The sequence below is a fragment of the Lactuca virosa genome, chromosome 3 (genome assembly GCF_052849685.1).
Source record: "Lactuca virosa cultivar CGN04683 chromosome 3, Lactuca_virosa_CGN04683_v6, whole genome shotgun sequence".
NCBI lineage: Eukaryota > Viridiplantae > Streptophyta > Magnoliopsida > Asterales > Asteraceae > Lactuca > Lactuca virosa.
In genome coordinates this window covers 163,742,378-163,764,028 of record NC_136428.1, presented here as the reverse complement: position 1 = coordinate 163,764,028, position 21,651 = coordinate 163,742,378, and the positions used below count along the sequence as shown (strand labels likewise).

At 35.7% G+C, this 21,651-nt stretch overlaps 1 protein-coding gene and 2 pseudogenes across 2 annotated transcripts; all 3 read left to right on the top strand.

Moving 5' to 3' along the window:
* Window positions 1-839: 839 nt before the first annotated feature.
* On the top strand, window positions 840-5,702 carry ROT3 (Cytochrome P450 superfamily protein). Its single transcript, XM_079085814.1, has 7 exons — window positions 840-1,298; window positions 2,490-2,829; window positions 3,886-4,035; window positions 4,110-4,391; window positions 4,465-4,554; window positions 4,732-4,917; window positions 5,225-5,702. Exons 1-7 carry the CDS (start codon window positions 1,045-1,047, stop codon window positions 5,435-5,437), a joined length of 1,515 nt encoding a protein of 504 aa, XP_078941940.1. The 5' UTR covers window positions 840-1,044; the 3' UTR covers window positions 5,438-5,702.
* A 4,090-nt stretch (window positions 5,703-9,792) lies between these two features.
* LOC145166772 (protein WHAT'S THIS FACTOR 9, mitochondrial pseudogene) lies at window positions 9,793-14,754 on the top strand (annotated as a pseudogene). The gene is made up of 3 exons (XR_013740719.1): window positions 9,793-10,032; window positions 11,110-12,374; window positions 13,128-14,754. The product of XR_013740719.1 is annotated as a protein WHAT'S THIS FACTOR 9, mitochondrial pseudogene (transcript).
* A 1,974-nt stretch (window positions 14,755-16,728) lies between these two features.
* On the top strand, window positions 16,729-17,861 carry LOC145164231 (protein WHAT'S THIS FACTOR 9, mitochondrial pseudogene; annotated as a pseudogene).
* Window positions 17,862-21,651: the final 3,790 nt, after the last annotated feature.

Genomic DNA, 21,651 nt, shown 5'->3' with positions numbered 1-21,651 from the left:
ATGTTAAATATTCATTAACATACCAAACTACTATATTAAATTACAAGTTCATTCATTTTTGTATGAAAATGCCAAACTACAATTTCATTACTAAATAGATCATGAGTCCATGCTTTAACTAACATAACAATATACAATGTCAGCGAATCTAGGATTCAAATTCACAGGTGTCCAACTTTAACTAGGTAACAAAATAAAAAAGTCGATTTTTTTACTGGGCCGGGTTATCAATAACAGCATCTAAGTATAATTATGAGATCCAGCATAATATTAAAAGTAATTGTAGATGTCTTACAGTTGCTCACAACGAGTTTTCATATTTCAAAAAGCAACCTAAAATATATCATTGTTAATAATATATTAAACATTTATTTTATATGTCTCACAGAAAAAATTATTTATTTTTTTGGACAAATCTTTCTTTTTATAAAGAACCTGGTTTATCTTTCTTTTTTTTAAAAAAAAAGCTTCTCATTATTCCTGGAATAAAAAATTATATTATAAACTCATAATCATCAATCTAGTCAATTTTTTTTTAAAAAAAGCAATATATACATTAGTTATAAAGCTAATGAATTAAAACTCTAACAACAAACAGATTGAAGAATGAAGATATTCTATATTACTATTCTAAAGAACAAAAAAAAAAAAAAAAAAAAAAAAAACTCTACTGAACGCAATTAAAATCTCTAGCAAAATTAACCAAGCAGCAAAATTGGATTTGAGTAAAACAGTAAAAGTGAATCCCATGTAACTAAAACAAGTTGAATCAAGACAAAGTCGAAAAAGTTTTCAGAAAGTCAATATCATTTACACCCATCCTTCTCTCTCTCTCTCTCTCTCTCTCTCTCTCTCTCTCATATTTATTACTCGAAAGCCTCTTGCTTTTTCTGCTCTATTTAGATTTCAAAATCTTCCCAATTCGCTACAAACGTCATAGAAAGAAAACATTCCTTCACAAAACACAACCCCCACCTCAAGAACAGAGGAGTTATTCGCTGTTTCATCTCCGAATTCACAGATTCAAGCTTTTCTGGATTAAGAATGGAGGAAATGAAATGGGTGTATGGAAATTGGGAATTAATTTGCATATCGATTGTTCTTGGATGGTTATTTTACAAGTATTTGATTGTCAGAAAATGGGGTTTGGGAGATAACCAAGAGGAGGAGCGCCGCCGGAGCCGCCTGCAACCACCGCGAGGCAACTCAGGTTGGCCGTTGATCGGAGAAACAGTTGAATTCATTGCGTCTGGATTCACTTCTCGTCCTGTCAGTTTCATGGAGAAACGGAAGTCTCTGTAAGTGAACTCTTATCTTCTTTCTTCGAGAAATCGGTATTTACTGATAGTTATATTATGTTGCTTGGATTTTATGCATTTAGAGTTGTACGTTGTTTTGATCTTAAGATTTTGTGTTCATTTTGACATTTGACAGTTATAGAATTTTTTTTACTGTAGTGTATAATTGTAAAAACGAAAATTTATGAACTTAATTATTGCATTTTGAAGGTAACATATAAACAATATTTTATTATAGTATTGATGTCATGGATCTAATCATCTAAGGTACAAAATAGTTTTTTGTTGTTATTATTAGATATTACTTTTTAGATTGCATTGATAATTAAATGATTTTAAAAACTATATAATATAGCTAATAGTTGATAGTTGTCAATACGAAAGGAGTCAAATTGAATATAAAGCAAGTCAAGGGTTGTTATATTTTACTAAAAAGTAAAAAATAATCTAAAATAAAATAGACATGGGAAATTGAACATCATTGTATCAAATGATGTTATCACATTACTACCTTTAATAATTGCAATCTATGTATTTGATAATCGGGAAAATTCGACTTTTGAATGCAAATTTTTTTTGCTCATATTTCAGTTTCTAAATAAAATGGGACAGTGTATCTAGTTTTTAATGTTCCAATTGAAATCAACGTTTTTTGGTTAACATTAACAGATTTTAATGTAAAAAGACGCATATTTTTTTTTATCATTAAAAGTTTGTGACTAGAATACCCCTACATTTGGTGCTTTTTAACATCGTAGTATTGACAATTTTGACGAAATCATAGTTTGATGCTTTTCAAGGTTAAATTTTTCCAGCATTGTTATTATACCCTTGACAAAAATGAGAGTTCATATAAGACAAAAATGACAGTTTTGTCCCTTGATAAACATGACGGTTCTACCCTTCATGGCTTGATGATAGTTTATGGACCATTTTACCCCTGCTGTTACATGAACAATATAACTAAAGATTTATACTTTTTGCATCCCTTTATACCATTATACTATCAAAGCTCTACCCTCTAATTGGTAGAATTTGAAGTACAATCTCATTACAAAATTTGGCATAAAACAAGTCTTCTTTAGTTTCATAATCTCTCTCTTACTACTACAAACATATAAATCATCTCATCTTTACATAAACTCTATCTTTATACTCCTAATTAAGAAATTTATGTTTCATTTCTCATAGTTATGGGAAGGTGTTTAAGACACACATTTTGGGTAGACCAATTATCGTATCAACGGATCCGGATGTGAACAAAGTGGTTTTACAAAACCAAGGCAATGTTTTCATCCCAAGTTATCCAAAATCCGTCATTGAGTTGCTTGGTGAATCTTCAATATTGCAAATCAATGGAGGATTACAAAAAAGACTACATGCCATTATCGGAGGTTTCTTGAGGTCTCCTCAATTTAAAGCTCGTATCACTAAAGATATTGAGAATTCAGTGAAGCTCACATTGTCTTCTTGGATGGATCGCGAAAATACCCACCACCCTATTATTTACCTCCAAGATGAAACGAAAAAGGTACGAGATTTGACTTTTGTGGTCAAACATATCGTTTTCTTGAACTTATGATTAGTGTGATCATATCAACATAGAATTTCCTTACGATCGAAAAAATTGTTACTTTTTATGAAGTTTTGATGTGGGTAATCGTTATTTTCCATGTCTACATGATTACCTGCAAGAGGAACAAAATTGGTGAAATCTTTGACTTTTGTGGTCAAACCGACGCATAGTTTTCTAGAACTTACGACTAGTGTGATCATATCAACATAGAACTTCATCAAGATAACTAAAACTGTTACTTTTTATAGATTTCTGATGTGGGTAATCATTCTTTTTCATACGTATGTAATTATCCCTAAGAGGAGACATGGTGAAATTTTTGACTTTTATGGTCAAACTTATAATTTTCTAGAATTCGTGTTTAATTTTTTGATGGCGTCAACATAGAATTTCATCAAGATCACTAAAAATCGCCACCTTTTATATAGTTTTGATGTGGGTAATCATTCTTTTTTCCATATCTAAATAATTTCCTCCAAGAGGAAACAAAAGGTAACACCTTTGACATTTGTGGAAAAAAAAAGATCCTGTTTTCTCCAACTTACGATTAATGTGATCATATCAACATAAAATATCATCAAGATCACAAAAAATGTTACTTTATTATAGAGTTTTGGTGTGGGTAATCATTCTTTTTCCATATCTACATAAATTTGCATCTCGATTTTCACTTTTTTATAATTTATTTACAAAACTATAAGCACGTTGTCAGAGTTCGGCTTTTTCGAACGATTTAAACTTTGTATAATAACTAACATATTCCGAATTTCATTCTTACAAACGATAGATTGTCCCTATAAGATATTGGAAAAACTCCCACCACCCTCTTTACTTCAAGTCTAGACCTAAAAGGTAGAACCTTTGACTTTTTTTGGTCAAATAGATCATTTTCAAGAAGTTATGCCTCAAGTGATCATATCAAAATAGAATTTCATCAAGTTTCTACACAATTTTGAATCTCAATTTCACCTTTTTAATGACGCACTCACTTTTTTATGGCTGCTGACGCAGATTACTTTCCAAATTCTTGTGAGGGTGTTGATGAGTGTGGAGCCAGGTGAAGATATGGAGTTCCTGAAGAGAGAATTCATGGAAGTCATCAAAGGCTTAATTTGTCTACCAATCAAACTTCCAGGTTTCAGAATGTATAAATCTCTCCAGGTAATTAATTCATTCATTATAATTTCAATACTGAATCTCAATGGATCGTGAAAAGTAACTCCAAAACATTGCAGGCTAAAGAAAGAATGTTAAAGATGGTGAGAAAGATTGTAGATGAGAGGAAAATGGCAATGGAGAAAAAAGAAACAAAAGATTCAGGTTCACCAAATGACGCCATTGATGTGTTGTTAAGAGATACAGGTGAATCAGATGGGACCCAGCAACGGTTACCATTGGATTTCATCAGTGGGAACATTATTGAGATGATGATCCCTGGGGAGGACTCGGTGCCCATGATCATGACTCTAGCTGTCAAATACTTGAGTGATAATCCTGTGGCTCTTTCTTGTCTTATGGTGCGTATCAACTATGAAATGAATACATTTTATGTTTTTCAACAACTTGTTTGAGCTATGATTTGAATGATAGGAAGAAAATGATGAATTAAAGAAGCGAAAGGATGAATCGGGTGAAGGGTATGCTTGGACTGATTACGTGTCACTTCTGTTTACTCAAGGCGTAAGTTTCGTGTCTTTAGATGGGGAGGGTATTTATGTCTTTTTGGATTGGACAAAATACTACAAATTTTGTTATTTTTGACATCGGTCACAGTATAATGCATGACAAACACAGTACAACTTGTTTTGTCTTGTCTGTGTAAAAAACGAGGTCTAAAGAAATTGGTTTTTATTATAGGTGATAAGTGAGACTCTTCGGATGGCGAATATCATCAATGCAATATGGAGAAAAGCTCTTGAAGACGTAGAAATCAAAGGCTATTTGATCCCAAAAGGATGGTGTGTTTTGGCATCATTGACTTCCGTTCATATGGATGAAGAAAACTATGAAAACCCCGATGAATTTGATCCATGGAGATGGGAGGTAAATAAGTGATGCTTTATATGTTTATAATATCTATATACATTTTGTCAGGTCAAGGGTTCAAGTCTCAGTAGCCACAATGTGGAGGTTTTAATTCCAGTGTGGATTGTACCCCTAATGGGAACCAAAGAGACTTATGTCAGTCAGTCACCACCTAGTGGGCCACTGTCTACCTAATTTACTCTTCACATGATGTTCATGGTGCAGAGTGGTGTAGGTCAGCTTAGGGGTTGTTAGAAAAATAACCCTTTGTAAAATAATTTGTATATGTTTACTGAATTTTCATTATATTGGTAACTATGTGTAGAAAATGGGAGCGAGTGTCAATAGCAACAAGTTTACACCGTTTGGTGGTGGACAACGGTTGTGTCCCGGTTTGGAGTTCTCAAGGCTAGAAATAAGTATTTTCCTTCATCATTTTGTCACGAGTTACACTTGGGTTGCGGAAGAAGATCAAATTCTATATTTTCCAACGGTTAAGACAAAAAGAAAGTTACCTATCATGGTGACACCCAGATGAAATCAATGACAAAAAGATATTTGATTAATAATTAATCGTATGAGTCATGGTAAATTTATTAAAGTTTGTTTGGGCATAAGGTGTATATATTATGATGAACAAACGTTTGGTGGTTTGTTTCTGGTTATCTTCAATTTTGGGTTTATAATGTTTTGCTTTTACATAAAATAAGTGTTCAATTTTATCCTATTAATTTAGTTAATGCATTCATATACGGATAAATATGATAGTGGTGATCCGTACAAGAAAAATCAAGGGTATTTCACTATATCTTTTAGCGAAGTTCTTTTCTAGGTTATATTAGTACATGACTTAATTAAGTTATATGCAAATCAAGATTAATTTAAATTTTTATGCATAATTGATGGTGATATAATGTATTTATGGGAAATAACAAAAATCAAAACACAAAATCTTTAATACGTTTAGGGGTGGTGGTTGTGTGGGTGGGTGGATGGTGTGGGGGAGATATGATAATATGTTTTTGTTTCGATTAATAATTGCTAAAATAAAAAGTTAGTAGAGGACATTCTTGTTTTTGTAATAGAACATAAGAAATGATGGCTAATATCTGGCTTTAGCGAAATAATGACCAATACCTTCATACACAAAATCAAATTGAAAATTTCACCAAACACCTTTAACATAAATAAGATCCATTCTAGTAAGAAAGCCTTTCATATATTCCAAGACTTCGCTGCCCTTCTGCTCGTTATTCTCGGTATTTAATTTGCTACTGAATTAAGTCCACCGAGGGCTGTCTACAAGTAACATCCCGATTTCCAGGTATAAACTTTATTTCCATTTATGCATGATTTTCCTTTGGAACACGACGTGGTGAAGCCCCACCACGGCATGTTGAGGAACTCTTGGGCCGTGTAGTTTTATGAACCAACACGACTTGGTGTGTAAAACACTGCGTGTTGGCGGCTGGTTGAGAAAACCTTAATTTTTAGGGTTTTGCACCCTATATAATCTCCTTAAGTCCCAAGAGCTGGCCTTTTTCAGCCTCCATTTCCCCAAGCCGTTCCTTGGAAACCCTAATCATCCTTCCATCTCATTTGTGAGCTAGTGTGGTGTTTTTGAAGCTAAAGAAGGAAGAAGTTGGAAGAAGGAAGAAAAGATCCAGCAAACAAACCCTCATCTTTAAGTTTGGCACTCTTTTGGACCTTTGTAAGTGTCCAAGATCCGATTTTTCTCCTTCCATGTTGCTAGATCTTGAGTTTTGTCCCTTTAGCTTTTTGCTTTTGAAGGTTGGAATGGTTAGATCTCATAAAGTTTGCAACTTTATGAATCTCCAGGTGAAGATGACCTAATAGAGTCTTGGATCTGGCCTATAGTCGAGTTTTGATGCCTGCATAGAGATTAGATCATAAATCCCCATTTTGACCCAATTTGGGTTCAATACATGCATTGGACATGCATGTCTATAAAGCACCGACCTTTGGGATGGTTTTGGTGCTAGAATCCCTTCTGGAGAGGATGGGCTTCAGACTTTAAGGAATAAGTGCTTAGTGGGTTAAAACCTTGCATCTTCAAGCCTTATGGTTGGGTTTTAGACCCTTTGAGTAGTCCCAGTGGATAAAGTTGGAAACTTTATCCTTATTAATGATATTTTGGTCTAGATCTGAGCTTTGGAGCTTTTGGAATCGAAGAAAATAGCTGAATGTATTAAGTTGCTGGAGTTCGGGCCAACACAACGTGTTTAAAAGTCAACACGACATGTTGGGTGAGGTTTTCCCGACCGTCTGAATGCTGGCCGAACATGGCGTGCTTACTAGTAAACACAACATGTTGGGTCAACATGGACTGTTGACCTTGACCTTTGACTTCGACTTTGACCAAGTTTGACCTTGAGGGTATTTTGGGAATTCTTATGGAAATTGATCATTTGATGGAATTAGGTATCGTGTAGAGAGTTGAGATTCAGAGTCAGACATCATCTGTTCTATTCAGTTTGCGATGTGAGTTTTCCTCACTGTACTTACGGGTCGAAGGCACCAAGGCCGGCCCATTGGTTTGATAACATGATATTCGCTGATATGCTAAGTATGAAATAGATAGGCATGCTAGTTTTGATATGCTAGTCTGGTAGATCTGTAGGAATACCTGTGATACTGTCTGATTATTTGTGTATGTTATTATCTGTTATATGTTGACATATTGTGTGGGTTGGGTTGAGGTTGTACTGCTCCGTGTGGTAGCCAACAAACCCTGGAGCAATCCAGATATGAGCTGAGGGTCGGGGAGGGCATGTCAGACTCATACTTAGGGCTCATGAGCATTCCAGATACAAGCTGAGGGTCGGGAAGGGCATGCCAGACTCGTACTGAGGGCTTAGCGGTATTCAGTCCGAGGACTGATCTGGTTGGGGAGCAAACCAGGCTTAAGCTGTGGGCCGAGAGCAAGCCAGACTTATGTTGTGGGCTCAGGGGTAATCCAATATGTTAGTTGTAGACCCATTGCATGTTGTTATTGTATATGTATTATTTGTTGTGTTTTGGTATTTTGGGGAACTCACTAAGCTTTGGGCTTATAGTTCAGGAAGGCGAAGGCGTGATCGTGCACCTCCTCGTGTTTTGTTTATGATTTTGGGAAAACTCTGATATTGAACATGTTTTGAAAAATATTTTGCAAACAATGATGACTTATGGGTTGATTTAGAAGTTTAAAATTTTCATGAATTTTATGGATGTTACACTACACACATAACAGCCCACTAAACTCAAGATTTTGGTTATCATTATTCATACTTTCCACCCCTCTTTGTTATTATTACCATTTTGTACGCCCGGTGTACACTGCGACTGACTTAAACCTCGTTCTAAGGTCTTAATCAGTTAAAACCCAACGTCCAGTTTTAGATCTAGGCTTATTAAAGTGCATTAAGCCATAAAGTTGCCAACTTTATGCTTTTGCATGTCTCAATGGGGAAAAACTTGGATTAAACCACATTATCTTTATCAAACCACCTTAAATCCTTGCATGCTTGGACTTAATCCATCAATACTCCATTTTTATGCTCAAGGGACGTTGGAAACACTAGGATCTGACATTATAACCTTTTGGAGTAGCCCATACTCTCAAGAAATATCTCAAGGACCATTTTATGATGAAATTAGCCCTAAACTACAAACTAACACAAGGAGTCATCAAGGTAGAAGCTTTTTACCTCCAATAAGCTAGAAATGATGAGAAACCTCAGGATCCACAAGCTCTTTCTGGTCCAATGCTTCTTTACAAATCTTCTTCTTCTACTCTAAGCACCACACACCTAAAACACACACACATGCTCAAACTTTAGGGGAAATGGATTAGGGTTTCAAGATATGACTCAAGAGGCAAAGGAGGCTGATAAGGTGATGAACTTTAAGGATTTAATGATCTTAAATAGGGTGCAAACCCTAAAAATTAGGGTTTACCTCTTGCTTGAATACTCCCTGCGTACGCCCATTGTACATAGGGGTTATCCCGATTCACGCATGAAAAGGGAGTACGCTGTGCGTACCTTGTGTACGCCCAATGTACTCTCGCCTAGTCAAAGGTTTAAATGAAATAGTTGCAAGAGAGGTTTACCTGACGATTCGGGCGCTACATTTTGGCTCATGCGATGGAGAGATCAAGGTAATCAGTGACTAACTTTTGTGGAGGTGGTCAAGGAGTTTCAACTACAAACCGTCGAAGAGGGATACTGAAAAGTACTAATTAGATGAGAATTAGTTGTTTTAACAATCAAGGTCGGTAAGAGTTGAGTGTCATGATGATAGACAAATCGTGATTCGACTAGTTTATGTACGATATGGGAGAGCTGGTAGATGTCTTACTTATAGAGAAACCAAGCATCGGGGGATGAAACGAGTAAAGCTCGTTAAAGTCCAAAGGAAGCGCGGGTACCGGTCAGAAGTGAGCTAGGTGGTCAAATAAAATATGAAGACTTGTTACCCTAAATTGTTCGTAGCCGTAACTGATTATGAGGACATGATCATTTTAAGGAGGTGATAATTGTAACAACCCGAAAATCCTTCTGTTAACGAAGCGAACCTTCCGTTACTCGAAAATTAATTGTAATAAAGCAATTTTGATTATACAGTATTAAAAAGGAATAATTAAAAAAAGATATTAAATTAATATCTAAATGAACTAATCAATAAATAGGAGGGATAAAATCCAGTTAAATTGATTTATGGATTAGGGTTACTATAATTCATTAATGGGTGTAAATGGTGTTGAGGGTCTAAAATGTCATAAAATGAAACTTAACTCGTCAATGTGTCTAGGGTTAGGTTGGAAGGTGGTTTATAGCCGAAACTTGAGGGACTATGGGTGGAATTCGGCTATAACTTGCAAGGCTTTGGATCGATTATTCTTCAGGTATGTTTTTATCACGTACGAATTAAGGGGCAGCCCACCATCGACTCAGGCTATTACCCATCGATCAGGGAGTAGAAGAAGACCGAACGTGTAGGGGGTGTCGGGCAGCAGAAACGATCGCAAGGAGGGTGGGAAAGAACTCATCAGCAACGCAAGGCAGGAGGTTGTGACAATTGACGGGATTTTCTGTGCAATTGAAGTGTTATGATTGATTCTTCTTCTTTGTAAGTCTAAGGTTTTCCCTCTCATGTCAATTCCTTTTCAATTGATGAAGAATGAATTGATTGATTACTTTGCCAATTTCTTCCTATTTGGTGTTAATAATCATACCTTCTTTCTCCTTATAATCATTGAATATTCATAGGATTAAACTCTAGTTTTAGTTTTATTGGGTGTATTTTGATGGCTAATTACTGTCAAAATCTCTTTACGAACACCCTCAAGAGTATTATTGTCCATGTCTATGAAGTGCTCAAAACTATGGAATCAATGTTTTGCTAGAATTCATGTTCTTTCTATCTCAAATTCTAGTGATTTCATGTGTAATGTGTTGATTCATAAAGACCATGTTTTGAGACATCCAAAAGTTCTTGAAAACAGTCCCAAAGGTCTTAATATGAGAGAAAACTCAAGCTCTAATGATGTTTTATCTTTTAACAATGTACTTTGTTTTTTCCATAAAAGCAATGTACTTTGAGTCATGGCTTGGGGTTTAAATTGTTATTTTAACTTCTTGTCATGTTGCTACTGTTAAAAAACCAATTTCCATCTTTATGGTTGATTTTGGTTATGGCTTAATGAGTTAAGTTGTTAATTAACCATTAAAATGCAATGAAAAATTACCAATCTGTCCCTGTTTTGAAAAAAATCTAGAAATATCATCAGGAGTCGGATTGGGGATCCGTAAACTCTGAAAGTTTGAATTTTGAGTCTAGTTTGTCCATGATTTTTCCCAAGACCTGATATTGTCCCTAACCAAGGTGAAAATCGTCTTTTTTACTGACCGGTCGAAAATTAGCTACACGGATATGCAATTTTGTAAAATTCATAGAAAACTGTAGAAAAATCAGTTGGATATGTGCAAATTGTACTTTTAAAGCTAAACGTATGAGCTACCTTAATATGGAATAAATTTAAAATTTTTACAGGTTTAAGTGGTGCTAAAGTGGCCTTGAATAGGCTGTTGTTTCAGGTCAAAATTTGAAATTTTGGCTTAATGACCAATTTGCATGTTTGGGTAGTAAAATGCTATTATTGGCTCATGTAACCTTCGAGTAATATATTTATTTGTGTTTCACTAGGTAAGGGTTTGATATCTCAGGGTGGGGATTTTTATACCTGATGAGAAAAGTCACTATGTTCATTACTTGTGTTTTCTATTTGAATGTTGATGATCATAATGTCTTTAGGTAGTTGAGGATTTCATTTAATTTTTTAAAAGTGTCTGTAAAAGATATTGAAATAAGGTTTTTAGCTTCTATCTTCCCAAAATTCTATATTTATTTATACTTTGAGAGAATGGGTTTCCTTTTTGAATTGCTTGTGAAGGGTAAAATGGTCATTTTTCATTAGTGAGCACATTCAGATGTACAATCAAACAACATGGATTCTTACTCAGTCAGGATTTCTTACCATATTTCCCACTCAATACTTTTTTAGCCAGCAACTATCAAACGGGACTTAAGTTTAGTCTCAATTCCAATAAAATGCCAATTTCGATTTTCAGATTATCTTGTTGAAGGCCAATTCGAATCGGGTCCAGACATCCCTAAATTTACAAACTTCCAAGTTTTAAATGAAACCTGTTTTCCTTCCGTTCTTTTTTTTAATATAGTCTGAATTTTGAAATAATTTTATATTCTTACATAAAACAAGAAATGAAAAAATGTCATCTATATTGCTTGATTTGCTTTCATCGTCGCTTCTCCACGCATCAACCAAGCACAATCGCAGCTCTGTCTATTGTCACCGTCTCGTCGTAGCTTTTCTGCGTCTCAGCCAAAGAACAGCCTAGCACGCCACCCTCCATCTACCGCCTTTTGAGTTTTGCCTCCCTTCTCTGCTTCTCGTTGCAGCTCCTGTATTCACCACAGCCACCTACTGCATAATGCCTACCCAGTTACAATTTTACTTCCAATATCCAATTTTGTTTGAGAATAATAGTTTCCAGGATTAGTGCCTACTAATTTTGGATATTTCAATTTCTATTTGGTAAAAAGAATTATCAAAATTGTGTTCCCTATAACAGTATATTTGAGACCGTACACTATGGCGAAAACTGAAATCGACCCAAGAACCATATCTGTTTGATAAGCCTTCTAATTGGGTCAGAAGCTTGGACTCGGTCCACAACCTTCAGTCTGTGTGTTTGTTTTGGTGCATTTCTTCTGACTCGATCTGAAGAATTGGATTCAGCCGGAGGTTTTCTCCTGATTCGGTCCTCAGAATAAAAGGTGCGGACCCGGTAAATTCTTTCACGTTCCTCAATTGCCCTCATTTACACGGACTATTTCTTCTTCTCCATCAACGATCACACCTCAAATTTTGCTTCTTCTCCATCGATTAGGTATGATTATTATACCCTTCTTGGCCTTTGCCATTGCCGACAGAGACACAATTGATTCGGATTCCAATTTTGTTCTGAGTTGTGAGCATGTTTTAGGTCTAAATCGCACTCTTCTCTCTAGTTTTGTTATCGAATCCCTTGTTACACTTTGTTGAATTTATTGCCTTCACTTTGCTGAAATTTGTATTTATGATTTTTGTTTTGAGTTATGAGCAGGCTTTGGGTCTCAATTGCACTCTTTTGTTTGATATTATGTATCTTCATCCACCGTCAACATTGTCAACTTGTTCATATATCCATACATAAATTGATGGGGTGTTTAATATGTGGAGCTCTTTTGTTTTATCTTTTCCATGTTTATCCTCCACTTCTGTTATAATAAAGAAGAAGTAGAAAAGATGAAAGCATTGATTTGAGATGAGGCTACATGGTTATTTTAGTAAAAAAGAAGCTTGTCCCACTTTGTTCTTGTCCTGTTAGATGATTATGTTATGTTTCTTTCGGTTCCATGTAGCAAGCACCAGCTTAGAAAATGCATGACTTGTTTGTTTCAAAAACATATCATTTGATCAATCAATATGTCCACCTTGATCTCTAGTTTGGTATATATGATAAGGTGAATTTTGATGTTTTGATTCCACTTTTATGTTTAATTTTGTATTTATTGTTAGAGTTCTCAAATAAATGAAAATACGTTGCTATTAATATTGGTTATTGAGTTTGATGTTAATTCCAATATGTGGTGTGTTTCAGATGTTACAAAGGCAAAATAGTCATGTTACAAGGGCAAAATAGTCATTTTTCACAGTTAATCAGATGTACAATCAAACAACAAGTTTCAGTCAGAAGTTAACCCGGTCAGAACTTCTAACCCAGTACACACTTTTTTTTTATTCTTTGTTGGTGTGTAATTGTTTCCGGCGTTTAATTCAAGCTAGAGCTGCTATGATTATCGGAAATGGCTTTTGATCAAATTTGTGGTAGAAATCTCCAAAAACTCGTACGTTTCTCTTCAAAGGTTCCCTTCTTTTCACTCATAAACCAATACACACTAAATTTTCTACACATCCAAAAGCATAACTACACCAATGTATACATGAAATGGAAAAAAGATTCATACTTGGACTCAATTGACACCATCCACAAATCCATCGAACTCAAACCAATATTTAATCTTAAGAAGTGCATCACCGCCTCTCTAAAAGGATGCATACCCATCTCCGATGTTTCAAAGAAAGGCTTACAATTAGATGTAGCCATTAAGGTTGCTAGGTTTCTTAGATTGTACCCTTCTGTTTTCGAAGAGTTCATCGGACCCAAATACAATTTGCCATGGTTTAGGTTAACCCCATAGGCTGTTATGCTTAATGATGAAGAACAAGCCGTTTATAGGGATTATAAGGCCGATTTACAAGAAAGGTTGAAGAAATTTATACATATGAGTGTTGAAAATAGGTTTCCATTGAAGATAATTCAAGGTATGCTATGGTACTTGGGGTTACCAGATAATTACCTGAGTAACCTGGAAGAAAATAATATTGATGGGTGTTTTAAGGTAGTTGAAATGGGCGATGGGTTGAAAGGGTTATTTGTTGTGAAAACCGAAAAAGACGAAAATATATTGTCTGTACTTGAAAGGAATGCATTGAGGAATGGAGAGGGTATTTCAATTCCATTGTTTCCATCTAAAGGTTTGAGGTTGAAGACAAAGATTTTGGATTGGTTGGACCATTTTCAGAAACTCCCATATGTTTCACCATATGAGGAATGCCCCCCGGATTTGTACCCGGATAGTGATGTGGCTGAGAAACGTGTTGTGGGTGTGCTCCACGAGTTGCTTAGTCTGTTTGTTGAACATTCTGCAGAAAGGAAGAAGCTTTTGTGCTTGAGAAAGTATTTGGGATTGCCACAAAAGGTTCATAAGGCGTTTGAGAGACATCCCCATGTGTTTTATCTTTCTTTAAGGAACAAAACATGCACTGCAATATTAAAGGAAGCATATTATGATAAAACAACCATAGAGGTCCATCCTTTTGCCAAAGTAAGAGCAAAGTACATTGATTTGGTGAAGGAATCGAAAGGTATTTTGAAAAACAAAAGACAATGGAATAGAAATTTGAAGGGCGAAGATGAACTCATGATGCAAGGTTAGGAATCAGGATAAGTTAGTTTTGTTATAAGTCGAGGGTAGAAAGATGCAGTGTCACTTGTTTCTAGGCTATTAGATGAGCTGATAAGGATTGATTATGATAGGTTATGTTTGTTTTTAAATCTTAATAGGTTGGCTGCTCTTTTATCCCACTTTTCACTCACATTATTTAGTTCTATAGAGAAATAAACAAGTTTATGATAAATGAAAATTCTTAAATTTTGTTTTTTAGAGTAATTAACTTTATGATGGTTGTTTTGTTATTCAGATTGTAAGTTGTTGAGCTTTGATAAGAATGTGATTTTCATTTGAATGTGTATGTAATATGTATGTATGTATTCTTGTCAGTTGTCATGTTTAGCATATTCACTGACTCACCCACTCACTTTTGTGGGCTAAAAATGACTTTAGATCTGCAACAAAAATGAAAAAAAAAATTAATAATAATAAAGTACAATGTTATTTAGTGCAGATCTCAAAAAGAAAAAATAAACTAAAATGATGAAGTACAATGCTATTATGCTATTTACTTTTGAGGTCTGAAAAACAAAAAACTAAAGTACATTTCTATTTAGTACATCATGTTAAAAGCAAAACACCATTCTTGTACATTACAAACAATGCACATTACAATTTATACTTAAACGGTCTACTTCTCATTACAAACAATTACTAGTTACAACTTTCAATCAAGACAAAACACGACGAACATTACAACGTGACCACCATTGTTAAAATAAACCTAAGAACATGACTTCTTTTCACTAATTTCTTTATCTCCTTATCCTTCAATTCGTTCAAGTCCTCTTTAATCTCTTTCAATTTGTTATCCTTCAACACCTTTAATAATAAACAACATTTCTATCATTATCAATTTCTAATGCAGGATCAATCCACATAAAGAGTACGCAATTATTTGTTGCGTCATACACATAAAATGCATACATTACTTAAATCACAAAGTGAAGAGGTTAACACGATTTGAAAACAAAAAAGCACCAAGAATACATTACAATCCATATTTCCAACAATTACAAAGAACTTATTTAAAAATGTATGGAAGTAAAAAAAAATTAGAAAACAATAGTCGGACCAAAAAGTTGTGTTACCTACTTAAATCGATCCAACCTCAGCTAAAGAACTTATAAACAATTGTCCCTGCATAAGGAATTTGCAATAACCTATATAAGAAACCTATGTGATAGTAGCTTTAACCAACTGGCTGGCTTGCCTATGTCATTAATTATTACTATTTTTTTCACGAAAATATGTCATAGTGGATTAAATTAAGAAATAGATGTGTTATGCATTCAATGTTTTTGCTATATTTCTTTTTCCGCACGGTATCGGCAACGAGAAGTGATGCTATTACTGAAGTGGCACCTCATAACCCAGTCATAACAAGATGAACACCCCCCCCCCTTTTCTAGTTAAGGGGTTGTTAAGGCACAACTCGTTGTAACGACGACAAGCAAAAACGAGAAATGTGATTGGCTTTTGCTTTCATCAACCAATCAAATTCTTTCTTTCTTCTTCCCTCTCTACTTCTTAACATGTTATAACATATGCACACCACCCCCTCTTCATGTTAGAACATGTTGAAATGTTAGGTGGCAATAGTTGGCTTCATAACACCGTTGCCCATACCCAATACTCCAAATTGCCATTGTCTTTGCAAATGAATTCACGTTCCCTCAAAAGTAGGAATCTTTATCTCTCATTTTTTAAACATGAATATTCCAATTGACCAAAATAATAATATCATAACCTATTATACTTGGTAATTTTATGAAATGGGAGGTTTACATTATATATATATATATATATATATATATATATATATATGTGTGTATTTTACATATTATAAAAAACAATAGAAATAATCATTGTAACACCTATGATCTTGAAAGATATTAAAAGTCTACTGTTAAGGCATATTTGACAAAAATAAGCTAGTTTATTGTAATTTAACATTTGATAAAATCATAAAAAGAACTTATTATAGTAGTTTATAAGTTGACTTATTAATAAACTAACTTATTGATATGCAATCTTATAAAGTATGAACTAGATTTTCAGCTAGTTTGTGAAACATAATCTTATGTTAATTGATTATTAAAACTAGAAGAGATTCAGAGAAGATGAATCTATATAAACTTCCTTCAATAACGAGGTTATATTTTAATATCTTCTATGCACTTTTTTTTATTCTTTGTTGGTGTGTAATTGTTTCCGACATTTAGTTCAAGCTAGAGCTATTATGATTATCGGAAATGGCTTTTGATCAAATTTATGGTAGAAATCTCCAAAAACTCATACGTTTCTCTTCAGAGGTTCCCTTCTTTTCACTCATAAACCAATACACACTAAATTGTCTACACATCCAAAAGCACAACTACACCAATGTATACATGAAATGGAAAAAGATTCATACTTGGACTCAATTGATACAATCCACAAATCCATCGAACTCAAACCAATACTTGCTCTTAAGAACTGCATCACTGCCTCTCCAGAAGGATGCATACCTACCTCCGATGTTTCAAAGAAAGGCTTACAATTAGATGTACCCATTAAGGTTGCTAGGTTTCTTAGATTGTACCCTTCTGTTTTCGAAGAGTTCATCGGACCCAAATACAATTTGCCATGGTTTAGGTTAACCCCAGAGGCTGTTATGCTTAATGATGAAGAACAAGCCGTTTATAGGGATTATAAGGCCGATTTACAAGAAAGGTTGAAGAAATTTATACGTATGAGTGGTGAAAATAGGTTGCCATTGAAGATAATTCAAGGTATGCTATGGTACCTGAGTAACCTGGAAGAAAATAATATTGATGGGTGTTTTAAGGTAGTTGAAATGGGCGATGGGTTGAAAGGGTTATCTGTTGTGAAAACCGAAAAAAGACGAAAAGATATTGTCTGTAATTGAAAGGAATGCATTGAGGAATGGAGAGGGTATTTCAATTCCATTGTTTCCATCTAAAGGTTTGAGGTTGAAGACAAAGATTTTGAATTGGTTGGACCATTTTCAGAAACTTCCATATGTTTCACCATATGAGGAATGCTCCCCGGATTTGTACCCAGATAGTGATGTGGCTAAGAAACGTGTTGTGGGTGTGCTCTACGAGTTGCTTAGTCTGTTTGTTGAACATTCTGCAGAAAGGAAGAAGCTTTTGTGCTTGAGAAAGTATTTGGGATTGCCACAAAAGGTTCATAAGGCGTTTGAGAGACATCCCCATGTATTTTATCTATATTTAAGGAACAAAACATGCACTGCAATATATATGATGTTGAACTTATGCTTACAAAATGTAACGCTTGATCCAAGTATGAAATAAATCTATTTATTTTCAAGTCCTGAATGGAACTCGACGAGTTGGGAGGCTCCAACTCGTCGTGTAGAGACTTCTCTGATGGGTTTTGAGCATCCTAACAACCTTAAGGTGCACATACAACCCTAGATGCTTTGGAACTATGTTTTCTCTATTATAAATGCAAACTTGATTTCCAAAGCATTGTCCTATCTAGCATGCAGTTGTAGGATCTTATACAATAAAAACTAGATAGAAATACATACATTTTCTTGTAGTTGATTGCTTGGAGCTTTAAGAGCCTAGAACCAATAATGTGAATGACTCAAGTGGAATCAAAAATCACCACAACAACTTGGAAAACTTAAAGAGAATATGATGCACTCTTAGAAATAGGCTATGCTTTCTTATCTCACACACTAGTGCCGATTTCTAGAGCATTGGACTTCTTTATATAGTGTGGAGGATTAGGTTTACATCCATGTAAACCCTAATACCCATGACCTTTCACATACTTAGGATCCATGGGTCAAAAGCACCATGGACTATCCATGGACTTCCATGCAAGATTAGCCCATCCTAAATAATCAATTGGCCCATACTATTAGAATCCATATTTAACTAGTCTCTTTTGATCATTAAATTAATTCTAAATTAATTCTTGATCAATACTAATTAAATAATATGATTTCATATTAATATATTATAAATCATAATATATTAATTAACCATAAACATACTCTTCTCAAAAATTATCCATACAAATTGTTCCGGTGAAGTGCAACCCAAATGGACCATGCCGGGTCGGATCAAGTATATACCAAATATAGTTATGGACTTAGACACCTTATCCAACATTCTCCATCCGCGTATTTTAATGACCCAACTCGTCGATTTGGCGCAGGAAGAGAAAACCCTAATTTTCGGGTGTTGCACCCTATATAAAGGACTTAACTTCTTTGGATGGCCTCCTTACCAGCCTCCCTTGCCTAGAGAAAACCCTAGAATCGTTTTTCCTTCTTGCATATTGAGTAGTGTGAGCTTAGAGAGTGTTTGTTGGTGGTTCTTGAAAGGATTCTTGAAGAGAGAAGCACCTAGCTTGGAGGAGTGATTCTAGATCCAGAAACTCTTCATCAAAGGCTGCATCTTTGAGGTATAAAATCGCCACCTTGGCATATAGTTTATTAGTTCTCTTTCCTTGAAGTTTTAACTTGAGTTCTGGGACTTTGGTTGAGTTGTCCAAATAGAAGAGGTTTCCAGGGATTGATGGGGTAGATAGGACCCCTACATGACCTCTTGAGGCTTAAAGTTTCAAACTTTAATGGCCTCCATGTCCCATTCATGCAATATGTCCATTATGAAGCCAAAATGAACCTTAGAGGGTGTTTTTAGCATGCATGGACGTAAAGTTGGAAACTTTACGTGATTTGCCCACCTTGGGACATCAGATATGTATTTTGGAATGTTGTAGTAGGAGTTTAGGGACTTAATGGGTCAAGACCCTCTTTAAAGAAACTAGGGTTTGGGTTTTAAGCTTAATGGATGGTCCTTAAGGGTAAATTTGGAAACTTTACCCTTCTAGACAACATTATGGAAGGGATATGAGGTTTGGAGTCCTTGGATTCTAGAAAAATAGCTTAATGCATTAAGTGGGTTGGCAGACTGAAAAATTTGACGAGTTCATAGGGGAACTCGGCGAGTTGGTTTGTGGTTGTCACGATTTTGTTGGAAAAGGAGGAACTCGATGAGTTGTAGGGAAACTCGACGAGTTGGATCGCGATATCGCGATTCTGTCTTTGAGGGGAACTCAACGAGTTGAAGGATAACTCGACGAGTTGGGTCAACTCGGAGTGTTGACTTTGACTTTGACCAAGGTTGACTCTTAGGGTTTGAAGTATTGTGTTGAATCTAAGAAGTTGCTTATGTTTAGGGATTGAGTGGGGCTGATACTTGGAGCCAGGACCTATAACTACTGTCAGCATTTGAGGTGAGTCTTCTCACCACACTTATGGGTCGAAGGCACCAAGGCTGGCCCATTAATTGATATGATATGTTTGTATCGAGTGGGAAATAGTATGTATTTGATTTATGTTTTGGTTTTATGTGAAGACCATGGGGGGAGCCCATGACATGAGGATATAAGACGATGGGGTAGCCCATGGCATTCCATTGAAGACCATGGAGGGAGTCCATGGCAATTTGTATGTATATGTATAAGCATGACATTATGTGATTATATGATTGGTTGGGAAACTCACTAAGCTTGTGCTTACAGTTTATTTGTATGTTTCAGGTACTTCTGTTGATAAGGGCAAGGGCCCCGCTTGATGATGAGGCATGCATTCTCCGACGTTTTCACATTTAGCTATTGTACTCTGAATTTTCAAAATAACATGGATGTGTATTGGGATTTTTATCTTTACTATGGCTGATGTTATTAAAATAAAAGTTTAAAAATTTTATGAAAATTGGGCTGTTACAAGTTGGTATCAGAGCCTTGGTTTGAGAGATTTGGGCACACTTCTGGATGTGCCAAAACTCAAATTGAGGGAATGGTAACAATTGTTTTTCAAAAAGAAACCAAAGTTTAATTTATTGAAAACAATTTTGTAAGAAAAAGGGGGAGAATGCAATGAACGTAATCGACCGAGCTCAAGTAAGTATTCCCAATGTTTAGTCATGTTATGATATATATATATATATATATATATATATATATATATATATATATATATATGGAAATATGCTTGTATGAATTATTTGCTAAGTGTATGCTTTCAAAGTTGTACATGTATAGGATTGCATAGTCCTAGAATGAGGGAGTCTGCCTTATTCATGTTCCTTGTTTGGTTCTGGTTTAGGGTAGAAGCTTTATTTGACAGTCTATGTGATTTTTTTTGTGTATAACTTGCATGCATAAGACAACGTGTTATGATTAATCTGGATTTCTGGTTTGGTAAGAGTTAAGAATCCTAGGGCAGTCTAGGATCAGATTTAGTGTTGTGTTTATGAGTTATGATTTGTGATTGGATGATTTAGGGATATCAGGTATGGCCTTGGGAAAGGTATAGGTATGTGTGGAAGGTAGTATTGGGTCTGTACTACTGAAAGCACAGGACATGTACCCGAAGCAATGACAGACCTGGTAGTTCTTAGGAGTCGGGTGAGGAGGAATCTCTTTAGATTTCCTTATCTTGGTTATTTGTGATATTTTCAGTTGAGGATGGTGATGATCACGTGAGGATCAGGATCAGGATCAGGCTCCGGTGCGGAGCCCATGGATGAGAGGTTGCGCGATCTTGTCGCAGCCGAGGTTACTCGTGGCATTCTTGACGCTACCCTAGTGATTTTCGGTACCGTCAAGGAGGGCATCATGGAGATCATGGAGGAGAGGCTCAGGTTCTTCCGAGCCGAGATTGCTGCAGGCCAGAATGGGGCCCGAGCTCCATCGTTCAGGGAGTTCAAGGAGTGTGGAGCGCCTGAGTTCTTCGGGGTCCGGGATCCCATCACTAGCCGCGCTGGGTGGCAAACATGGAGAATGCCTAGCACACGAGTTCTTGCCCCGATGCGGCCAATGTGGGGTTCGTATCTTGTATGTTGAGGGATCGGGCACGAGACTGGTGGGAGGATGTAACCCATGAGGTGGGATCAGCCGGGGTGGTTGAAACGACTTGGGAGGTGTTTGTGAGGAGGTTTGATCGGGAGTTTGCACCACCCATTGAGGTGCAGCGTTTGGTGAGAGAGTTCCAGGATTTACAGCAGACTACCTAGACTGTGGCGGAGATCACCGCCAAGTTTCGAGAGATGGCACTTCTGG